The sequence below is a fragment of the Mirounga leonina genome, unplaced genomic scaffold, assembly GCF_011800145.1.
Source record: "Mirounga leonina isolate KUSES-001 unplaced genomic scaffold, KU_Mleo_1.0 Mir_154, whole genome shotgun sequence".
Lineage (NCBI taxonomy): Eukaryota > Metazoa > Chordata > Mammalia > Carnivora > Phocidae > Mirounga > Mirounga leonina.
The window spans coordinates 9713947-9725367 of record NW_023270389.1 but is presented as its reverse complement, the minus strand read 5'-3'; the positions used below and the strand labels follow the sequence as shown (position 1 = coordinate 9725367).

The 11421-nt window shown below is 41.6% G+C and overlaps 1 protein-coding gene across 1 annotated transcript; it reads right to left on the bottom strand.

Annotated features, from left to right (window-relative positions):
• Positions 1–478: 478 nt before the first annotated feature.
• Positions 479–11166, bottom strand: LOC118013787 (dimethylaniline monooxygenase [N-oxide-forming] 5-like). Its single transcript, XM_035009589.1, is given in 9 exon segments — positions 479–1261; positions 2764–2836; positions 3426–3512; positions 3515–3741; positions 5713–5912; positions 6700–6842; positions 7292–7331; positions 10296–10484; positions 11032–11166. Coding segments are annotated over 9 exon segments (1446 nt in total). The 3' UTR covers positions 479–909.
• Between the last annotated feature and the right edge of the window lie 255 nt (positions 11167–11421).

Genomic DNA, 11421 nt, shown 5'->3' with positions numbered 1-11421 from the left:
AGGGAGCCTGATGCAGGACTCGATCCCGGGACTCCAGGATCATGACCTGAGCCGAAGGCAGTCGCTTAACCAACTGAGCCACCCAGGCACCCATGATGATTTCTCTATATTTGAGCTCTTAATTTTCTTCAATTCTTTTAGTAATTTCTGCAAGAAAAGTGAGGGAACAGTGATATATATATATATATATATATATATATATATATATATATATATATATATTTACTACTTTTTCTCTCCGTCTCTTCTTCACATTCTCCTGAATGTTTTTATAGAATTTTCTATGTTTACTGAGGAACTCGTTCCATGTTCCGATACTTTTAATAGAACGCAAAATTATGTACATTGCCTGACTTCTATTATTCCTTCCATTCTCCTCCGTGGCATTCTCCAGCCCCTAAAATACCCTCAATAATCCCTGACATAACCTGTAGTACAAGTACTCTGTTACCTCAATATCCATGATCCTATAGAATGTGACCCTAGAGGAGAAGGTTCCTGATGAAGACATTTGTTCGCTGTTAGCTATTCAAGATCGTGGGAAGAGTTACTTTGTCCTAGCCTGTGCTTTCCATGCAAAACCAAGAATCTGCCAATTGCAAACAGCTGACAAACCGTGTGTTTACTGTAAAGGGAGGGCCCAGGAGAACTTGGCGTTACGGAGAACATCTGTCATGTTATGGAAATTAACTATATACTTCCAAAGCAAGTTTCATACAAGCCACTTCACTTGAAATCTCTGTTGATGAAATCCCCAATTTTGCCAAAATACTTCTGCATGAGAAATTTTGGAGTTATCAGATAATTTATTGTACTGGTCTCGTCTGAACTGAAGGATAAACACTGCACATGCCCATCTCTTAATTAGTGTGTGTCACCGAGAGCTCTAATATACTAACGATCATAGGATTATCCTGTAATAACGACTAAATTGAGAACAAAGAGAAGAGCGGCACAGGCTCTTTTAAGCCAACATGGCACAGAGTATGGAGGCTGGTCACGGGTGAGGGTGCGAGTCCTCAGGGGCTTGATGATCCGCGCTCTCTGGGTCAGGATGGCTCTCTGGGCCCCAGCCCACTTCCCTGGCCCCGACAGGCGGTACTGGTAAGGTGTGCACGGTCCAAAGAAAATTTCCATAGCCAGCTTTGGATCCCACAGGAAGAGTGAGAGCAGTTTGGGTTTCACTCCTATTTCAGAGGCAATTTCATCCATGTAATCCACGTACTGTACTCTGCGTGTGTCACCAGGGTTATTCAGGAATCTGAAATCAGAAGGGGGAAAAATTAAAAAATTAAAAAATTTTTAAAATTTTAAAATAAAAAAACCGCAAGTCAGCTGACAACTCCCATCCTTCCAAGCACGATTCCTCTCAACATCAGTGGACCTTGTATGAGGGGATAATCCACGGGAAAAAGAATGAACGGTTATTGATAATTTCTCAGTGGTTTCTTTTTTTTTTTTTTTTTAAGATTTTATTTATTTATTTGACAGAGAGAGACACAGCGAGAGAGGGAACACAAACAGGGGGAGTGGGAGAGGGAGAAGCAGGCCTCCCGCCGAGCAGGGAGCCCAATGCGGGGCTCGATCCCAGGACTCCAGGATCATGACCTGAGCTGAAGGCAGATGCTTAACGACTGAGCCACCCAGGCGCCCCTCTCAGTGGTTTCTAACAAAATATTCACACAGTGTATTTTTCACCTCAAATCCTTCCAAGGGTCTTGGATAGTCATAGGTGGTGGGGTTCAGAAGATTTTTGTCATATTAATGATATTCTTTGCTGAAATCTCCTGTACTTTGGCCATGTATTTGATTCTCATTCAGGATATAATCTCATTTTGGTAAATTGGTGGGAAATATGAATTGTACTGGCCAGTTATTCAGGTATGTGTGACACTAATTTGATTTTCAGTATTACTGAAATGCAATTCTTGGCCAACCTTCTTTTTTTTTTTTTTTTAAGATTTTATTTATTTGAGAGAGAGAGAATGAGAGACAGAGAGCATGAGAGGGAGGAGGGTCAGAGGGAGAAGCAGACACCCTGCTGAGCAGGGAGCCCGATGCGGGACTTGATCCCGGGACTCCAGGATCATGACCTGAGCCGAAGGCAGTTGCTTAACCAACTGAGCCACCCAGGCGCCCTCTTGGCCAACCTTCTTAAACCAACTCCTGGATAACTGACTATTCTTAGGACGAACCCTTTGATTGTAGAGAACAAGCTGTGACATTCCCATGGTAGATTCTCCACAGGTATTTGTTGCATAGAAATACATTTCCAACCCCAATGGTTGAGGATAATTTTCTATTAAGAAGATCTGGTACAACGTACAAGCCTCTGACTTCATGTCAGAATTTTAATTGGATTCTGTAATGATTTGCCAACTCATTTCTCACATTGATTTATCTTTCAAGCTCCTTGGAAGAGTGAACAACCCTGCATTTCATCTTTGCATTTCATACACTTTGCACCTCTAAGGCTATGCTATGACATAAATTTATAATTGTATGCTTATCTTGCATTACATGAATTTTAAACATAATTCTAAAGTTTCCATCTTGGATTATTCTGTATCCATTCTTCCCACAAATATTCCATACACTTATATTATGCTTGATTAAGAGGAAATGAAGAGGTTAATATTTGAGGTCTCATCTAGGCAAATTGACTCAGATTCTATGATGAGGAAAATGTAAAGCATACTTGATAGGCAAACAATGCCACCTAAACACTTTCAATTGACTTTTACTAAGAAGCAAGTTTCTTACTCTTTTTCAAATTTTTTCCTCTTCTTTCTTATGTCATCCACCATGCCACTCACTGAAGGTAATTTGTTCAATCCTAGGAAAGAAAGAAGATGAGGTTCCACAAGAAATGAAGACCCTGAGAATCAGTTTGGTAGAGAACATCATGAGTGAGGTAGCACAAGAGTGGGGGAGATGGACCCAGGAGTTACTGTGGAATGCCCTCCATTCCTTGTTTAATCAGGCGCTCATGCCTTACAGACTTAGGAGTTTGCATCTTGACTAACAGACCTCAAAGCTCACAAAGAAGGATGGACTGAAGGGAGTCGCACCCAACTGACAAGACACAAAGTAGTGTGTGTGTCGTCCCATTACCAGAGTATTCACTCTGGCTGTCTTTTAAATAGTGAGTTACACTTGCTCATTTACGTTATGAATTCTTTGCCAACAAGTTGTCACTTGATGATAGCTTAAAGTAGTGGTTTTTAAATCTTCATTTTCATACAGGAATCCTACAGGTTAAATAATGATCAAACCCTAAAGTAACAAATCTCAAGTGGCACAATTTCAGATACTGTAAAGGTTAACTTCAGATATGTTTTGCAGCAGAAGAGCTTTGCAATGCTTCTGAAATCACACTATCTGGATTGCCATCTTTTCTAAATATGCATAAGGTCAGCACATACCCTTAAATACACGAACGGCCCATCAGCTCTGGAGCTCCAATGTGGGAATGGTGGCTCCCACAGGCTGGAGGATGCCAATGAAAGCCAGGTTGGTTTCTCTAGTTGAGGAGGGAAGACATATTTAAACATGGAGCGCTGGCTGTCCAGTACTGTTGAATTATTTTCCAAAAAGGGGAAAGAGAAAGTATATCCTGTGCCGTCTTCAAAGATGGCGGATGTCTCCATAAACCCTTTAACATTTGGTTTTATCAGAACTCTACCAGATATTATGTGATTGTGTAGATCATCACTGAAAGTAGGTTGATGGCTCAGGAATCTGAAGAATAAAAATTGAAATCCAGGAAAATTAATATGTATTTTTGGAAAGGAGTTGAACTCAGAAAATACTTCAAATAGTTTTTAGTTGAGCTAAGAAAAAAAGACTTAGATTTTTGTTTTGTAAATATTTCCTTTACTCAATACTTTTTCTGAATTTTTACTGAATAGACATTCTGTATTATTAGAATGCCAATAACATTTATCTAATGCTTATTATAAGCAAAGAGAAGATTTTGAAATGTGGTATATAAGTTTATACCAGTGATAGTATTGATATCTAACTTCTTTAAAACATTTTTTGGGGGGAGAGATTTTATTTATTTATTTATTTATTTATTTATTTTTAAATATTTATTTATTTATTTGACAGAGAGAGACACAGCAAGAGAGGGAACACAAGCAGGGGGAGTGGGAGAGGGAGAAACAGGCTTCCCTCAGGGCAGGGACCCTGATGTAGGGCTCCATCCCAGGACCCTGGGACCATGACCTGAGCCGAAGGCAGATGCTTAATGACTGAGCCACCCAGGCGCCCCTGTGGGGAGAGATTTTTAAAAGCAATTAGTGGAGGTGTTCATACTAGAACAGCAAAATCAGATCATATTTGGATTTCCATTTATTTTGAGAACCTACATACCATTTTTATAAATTTTACCAACATTCTTTAATACTGCTAGTGGTCTCCCTGCTTCCACCCCTGACTCCCTACAATTTCTCCTCCACTCAGGAGCAAGAGTAACCCTTTTAAAATGTAGAATTATATCCTGATGGGTTTCTATTTCACTAAAAATGAAATCCAAAGCTCTGTCCATGCTATAGCCCGAAAAATCCCTCTGGGGGTGCCTGGGTGGCTCGGTTGAGTGTCTGACTCTTGATTTCCACTCAGGTCATGGTCTCATGGTGGTGACATCTGGCCCCACCTTGGGCTCTGCCCTCAGTGGGGAGTCTGCTTCGAATTCTCTCTCTCCCTCTGCTCCCCCACGCCCACCCCAGGCTCGTGCTCTGTCTCTCAAATAAATAAATAAATCTTAAACAAAATAAAAAATAAAAATCCCTCTGTGACCTGGCCCCTGCCTATGTCTCTGAACTTATTTCCTACCACTTCACCTCTCCCAGTAGTGTTGCTACACTGGGTTCCTTGCTCTTCCTTGAATAAATCCTGTTCATTCCGGCCTTTGAAGTTGGTGCTGCTTCTGCCTAGAATGTGATTCTCATCTTAGATATTCTTTCAGGACTCGCCTCCTCACTTCCTTAGGTCCCCATTCAAATGCTTTCTCATCATATAAGCATTCCAGAGCCACCCCATCTAAAAAAGATTCTTCTCCCCAACTCTGCTTACTGTTTCTTCATAGCACGTATTACTCCATGTCATTGCATTATGTTTTGACTAGTTGGTTTCTCCCCTACTAGAAAGAGGCTCAGCAAGAGCTAGGACTCTACCTGGCCTTGTCCTTCTTCTACTCCCAGTACCCAGAAACCTACTTGATCATAGTAGGAACTCAGAAATATTTATTAAATTTATGTAGGCTGTACACATAGTCAATTTTTATGTGCTTCCACATTTATACCTCACAACAGATAGATGGATAGATAGAAAGATTGATGGGTAGATAGGGATTATATTTTGCCAACATAAAAAAAAAAAAAGAAAATATTTAACTACACTGGGGTTAAAAGGCAGACGCAAAATTACTTTTTAAAAATCCTAGAACAGGGCGCCTGGGTGGCTCAGTTGGTTAAAAATCCTAGAACAAGGGTGTCTGGGTGGCTCAGTCGGTTGGGTGTCTGCCTTTGGCTCAGGTCATGATCCCAGAGTCCTGGGATGAGCCCCGCATCGGGCTCCCTGATCAGCCAGGAGTCTGCTTCTCCTCTCCTTCTGCCCCTCCCCACCGCTTGTGCTCTCTCCCTCACATGCTCTCTATCTCTCTCTCAAGTAAATAAAAAAAATCTTTAAAAAAATCCTAGGACACACCTGTGTTGAGGGAGCAAACCATAAATATCATGGTTAAATCGAGTGTTTAATTTATTCTCTGCCCATCTGTTGATTAAGAATGTAGGATAAAATTTGTTGAGGACAACATTAAAACGAGTGAAGAGAACAGTGTCCATGGGCATTCCATTATCACAGACCTGGTTCCAAATCCATGCACCCCGCCTTGTGCTGAGAAACACCTAGGAGAGAATGCAAGTAAATGAAAAATAGATGCTTCACAATGTAAGACTTTCTTTTCCCAGTTTTTCAGATATCTCTCATTTGGCTCATGAGAGATGGACAAGAACTATCTTGCCTTGTTCTCTAAGACAGATAGACAAACAGATCCGGGCACACGCACTCATACAAAGGGACACATCTGACTGGTTTCCTACAGTCCCAGAGAGCTCCCCATGCCTTCCTCTGGATCTCACTCTCTATCCTTCCTGTGCTGTCTCCAAAGCAGTGTTAGATGCCTGCCATCTCTTATATTGCAAATTCTGGGCAAGCACAGTGATGCAAGAAGACTAGCGATCAACAAATTCCCACACACCATCCACCTGCTAATTATTAGATATTACAGAATTTAGAATACTTAGTTAATAAGTATCCCTTGAAATATAAGTATGGAAGGAATCAGAGTTGGAAGATGTATCACATGTAATGTCAGTGAAAAATAAAGGGATTTAAAGTGGGTTTCTGATAGAGTTCACATTTGTAACTGGTGGCTGAGATGGTGAAGTCTACATGCTCTGGTAAAAATAAACCATATGGCAGTCACTAAAGTTTGAAATGTTTATTTTTATTCCATTCTCATTTTTTAACTGTATTTCCAAGATGTCTACCAAGAAAACAAGTGTGAGGAGGTAATTAACAATCAGGATCGAAGCAGCGTATGGGTACACCTGACATATTTCATGCCATGTTAACATCTGAGAGGGCAGTGGGCAAGGTGCATCTCGGGAAAGAGAATTGTAGGAACCAAACCTGTGAAGCTACGTGACTGAGCTCAACTGCCAAATCAGCTCCAGAATTCCCAATGCCGACCACGATGATTTTCTTCCCCCGAAATTTCTCTGGACTCTTGTAATCCCAGCTGTGAATATATTGACCTTTGAATCTCTTGATTCCTGTGGGCAAGAAAGTATTGCTCAAGCCTTGGTCATTATTTCATATTATTTTTTAAAGCTTATTATTGAACTCAAAGTCCATCCTATTTGAACTTCTGCTTTGTTGTTCTGTAAATGCTGGGCTATGGACTGTGTCTGCCCATCATCAGACAGAAGAAATCCTCATACAATTTTGTTCTAGACCCTAAGTTGCATGTTTACATTCAGACATCTAATTTCTGCCTCCTTTTTACTTACCTCTAACCCTGCCAAACCTTCAAAGAAGAGTTTGGCTCCTATTTAAGTAGTACATCTTCCTTATTCTTCATCCTTGTTATTAATAACTACTGCTTGGACCCACTTTCCTGTCTTGCTTTTCCAACCCAAGCTTCATTCTTGTCTAGATGTTTTCATCTCTTCCTGGGCCCAGTACACCCTTCCCACCAGCACTTTTCACCCTGCTTTCCTACTGGGGACAAAAGCTCCAACGTCATCCACCAGGATCTGAAGCTAAGAGAATGTAGGAACTTTGTATTTTTGCCTAAAAATTTGCTCTGGCTTAAAGCAGAAACCTCATATGGCAAAGCCATAGAAGCTGGTTAATTTTGCAGCATTTCACCTTTTAAAACACTGAGGTCTGCCCATATGGGCTTCATTTTCTCCTCTGGTGATGCTGGACAGCCCTAGTCAGTCCTTGCCCTGTTCCTTTCTCCCTACAGAATCTGATCCCAAACTCCAGCTTTCTTTTGGAAACAGTTCTTCGATCCTCCCCTAGTAAACTCCTGGCATGGATCTATTGTTCCCAAACTCCATCTTTGCAAGTTCGATAGTCCATCAAATTTCTCACTGTGGCTGTTTCAGTATTTTCCCCTCCCCTTGGTCCCACTGCATTTTATCTCATTTCCTGAAGACAACTTTTTTCTCATTTTTACAAAACAACAAAATCTTAAGTGAGTGTCTCAACACCTAAAAGTTACTTTGTGTTCATCCATCTGTCCTCTGTCTCCTTTCCCCAGGAGGAAATATTTCTCTTCTATTCCAAAATGAACACTTTGCCCTGTGGGTCAAAGTGCGAGGGGGTTTTGAGGTCAAACAAACATAGGCACAAATCTCAGCTTTTTCTCTACTAGTGACATTTGCAATGTGTAAAATGGAAATGGTTTCACTTAGCTCATAGGAATGGTATAAAAATCCCTTAACACATTCTTATATAGTACTCAAGAAATAGGTTTAATGTTCTTCCTTAAGTATCTTTAATCTCAGCCCACCCTCCCTCATTTTTAATGAGCATCTGTTCAACCTTGTTACCTTGTGGCCTCCTCAATCTTCCTCCCTCATACAGGTAGAATCAGCTCTTCCTGCAGTCTTGCCTGTCTCCAGAAATGGCAACTCAATTGCTGGGACCAACAACATGAGAGTTATCCTCGACATCTCTCGATTACATCTCACATCTGGTCCATCTGCAAATTCCATCATCTCTATGTTCGCACTACACTCGGGATCCGAGCACTTCATTATATCTCCACTGTCACCCCCTGGTCCAACCTACCATCATTTCTCACCTGAATTCGTGCAAGAGCTTCCTCCCTGGTCTCCTCACTTCTACCCTTACCACCTTGTTCCCCGACTATTCTGAACGCTGCCGCCAAAGAGATTAGAGCATCCCTCTCCTCTGCTTGAAACCTCCTAACAGCTCTTACCTCACTCAAAGTCAAAGCCAGAGTGAAAACAATGGCTCACTGTTCACTCTCTGACATCATCTCCTTCCTACCCCTTCCACTCCCACCCCACAGGACCCGTGAGTCACACTCCCACCTTGAGGCCTTTGCACTTGCTCTTCCTTCTGCACAGTGCGCTTTCTCCCGATATCTGCCTCACTTCCTCAATTCCTTTGGGCATTTGCTCAAATGTCCCTTTCTCATGGAAACCTTACCTGGCCACTTTATCTGATCTTGCATCGCAACCCCCATTCCTAAAAGCTCTCCCCTTTTCCACAGTCATCGTCTCCCACATATTTATCCCATTTTTGTCTGTGTCCATCTACTGCATGCACACTCCTCAGGGACAGAGGTTTTGCCTGTTTTGTTCTCTGCTGAGCCTCTGGACAATTGGTGCTGGATAGGTATTTCTTGACTGAATGTTGAATGAATGAATACAGGAATATTTAAATTTCTAACTAACGAACCAACTAATAGATTTCTCTTGACCAATTTTAACCTTCTCTATCTTCTCATACACTGGGAAACAGACACTCATAGCAATGGAAGTGGGGGGAGTCTAGAATTTCCTGAGAACTCCAAAGGACTCTCAAGTTCAGCACTTTTTGAGAAGACTGGGTGTATATCCTGTTCTCTAGAGATAAACAGGGAGATGTTGTGCAGGTAGACCATTCCCACACCATTCCTTATATGCAAGGTGCTTAAGCTTCCAGATAGTAAACAATAGCATAGCCGTAGCTTCTAAGATATGTACATGGCTATTTATAGTCATCATGCTATGCATATACGTATACATTCAGGAATAAAGCTAAATCTTAATATATTTTCTGTCCCTTTGATCCTACTATTTACTTGAAACTATTTTTTTTTTTAAAGATTTTATCTATCTATTTGACAGACAGACACAGCAAGAGACGGAACACAAGCAGGGACAGAGGGAGAGGGAGAAACAGGCTTCCCGAGGAGCAGGGAGCCCGATGTGGGGCTTGATCCCAGGACCGTGGGATCATGACCTGAGCCGAAGGCAGACGCTTAATGACTGAGCCACCCAGTGCCCCTTGAAACTATTTTTTTTAAGTTTTCATTTATTTATTTAAGCAATCTCTACACCCATTGTGGGGCTCAAAATCATGACCCCGAGATCAAGAGTCCCATGCTCTTCGAACTGAGCCAGCCAGGCATTCCGTATTTACTCCAAACTATTACCAACACAAAACAACTCCCACATTTTTGCTTTCCAGTTGTGGAAAAATGTAGCACTTTTCTCTTAAAATAGCCTAGTTTAAACTTGTGGTGATAGGATATTAGTAATTTTAATTTTCAATTTTATAACATTATGTATTATTTGAATGGACCCTGAAAGAATATGCATCCCTGTCCCAGAGTTTTGGGCCTCAATGAGTAAGGTTGGTTATAACTACTCTCCTTTGGGGTTTCCTGAAAGAGTTTCTTTGAAGCTGGTTTCCCTACCAAGGCTTTTTAAAGTAGAGATGGAGGTCAGAGTGTCCCCAGCTGCAGTCCTAAATGTAGTTGGTGATGAGCCAACACCCGGTGCATATAGTCTGGTGTTTCAACCAATCCATCAGACTTTTTCCTGAAGGAAGCGAGGAGGGAAGGTCCTTCTGACTTTACCGGAGATGCTCGTAGAGCTAACCTCCCCGCCTGAATGGGTGTGCCTTCCTGCCCCTCACGCTGGCCTGGCTCTTGACTCCACTAAGAGGCTCTGCACTTGCTGAGAGTTTCCTGCCTCACTTACCAGAAACCGGATATATTTCGTTAGGTGAAAGTGTTGCACATACATCCTGAGGTACTCCATGATTCTGGAATTGTGCAAGTAGTTGGGGAAGTGATCGGGGAATGGGTAATCACTGTAGGTTGTCATCTCCTTCGAAGTGTTGCTGGTGGCAGATTCATAGATGCTTGGCCTGCCACTCTTGGCCTTCTCCTACCAAGAAAAATAAGGACGCTCCCTGTCTTTTAGAATACAAGAGTAACACTTAAAAAATCAATTCCTTTGTTTGTCAAATTATGAGGCTCCTGGGATGAATTCCTTCAAAGAAAGTAAGGTTGCTTTTCCAGTACCTTCACTAAGAGATAAGATACCTTGTCGTAAATGGTTTAAAAGAGCAAATAATAGGGGCGCCTGGGTGGCTCAGTCATTAAGCGTCTGCCTTCAGCTCAGGTCATGATCCCAGAGTCCTGGGATCGAATCCTGAATCGGGCTTCCTGCTCAGCGGGGGTCTGCTTCTCCCTCTCCCACTCCCCCTGCTTGTGTTCCTTCTCTCACTGTGTCTCTCTCTGTCAAATAAATAAATAAAATCTTTTAAAAAAAAAAGATTGGGATTCAAAGTACAGGCATAGGCACTAATAAAAATAATACTTATTATGCCAGTAGTTGAGGATAAGTTACTGCTGGAGTCTTTGCATTCCCATTTCCCAGATATGGAAAAGCTGCCATCACACATATGGAAGCATAGTCTATTCAAACTTACCTCGTATCTCCACAGTCCTCCAATATCATCACTTCCTTCAAAACAGATGGGCTCCAGTCCCTCCTCCAGACAGGTCTTAATGGCACCCAATCCACTGACTCCAGCGCCAATCACTGCAATTCTTTTTCCTGGCATTGCGTCTTGTATCAGGGTATTTATTAGTAGAACATCGGATTTTTCTTGTCATGTACTTTTTTTCTATAATGAAAGATCATTATAGAAAATTGCTAGCTAATGCATTTAAGAAATGTCCTACTCAAAGTTGTTATCCAATTCAAAGGCTCTCTGAGTGACAGAAAACCCTACCTCACACCATACTTTCTCTTTTCCAAGTACAAAGTAGATTGCTTTAAAAAAAAGAAAAAAAAGGGCGCCTGGGTGGCTCAGTTG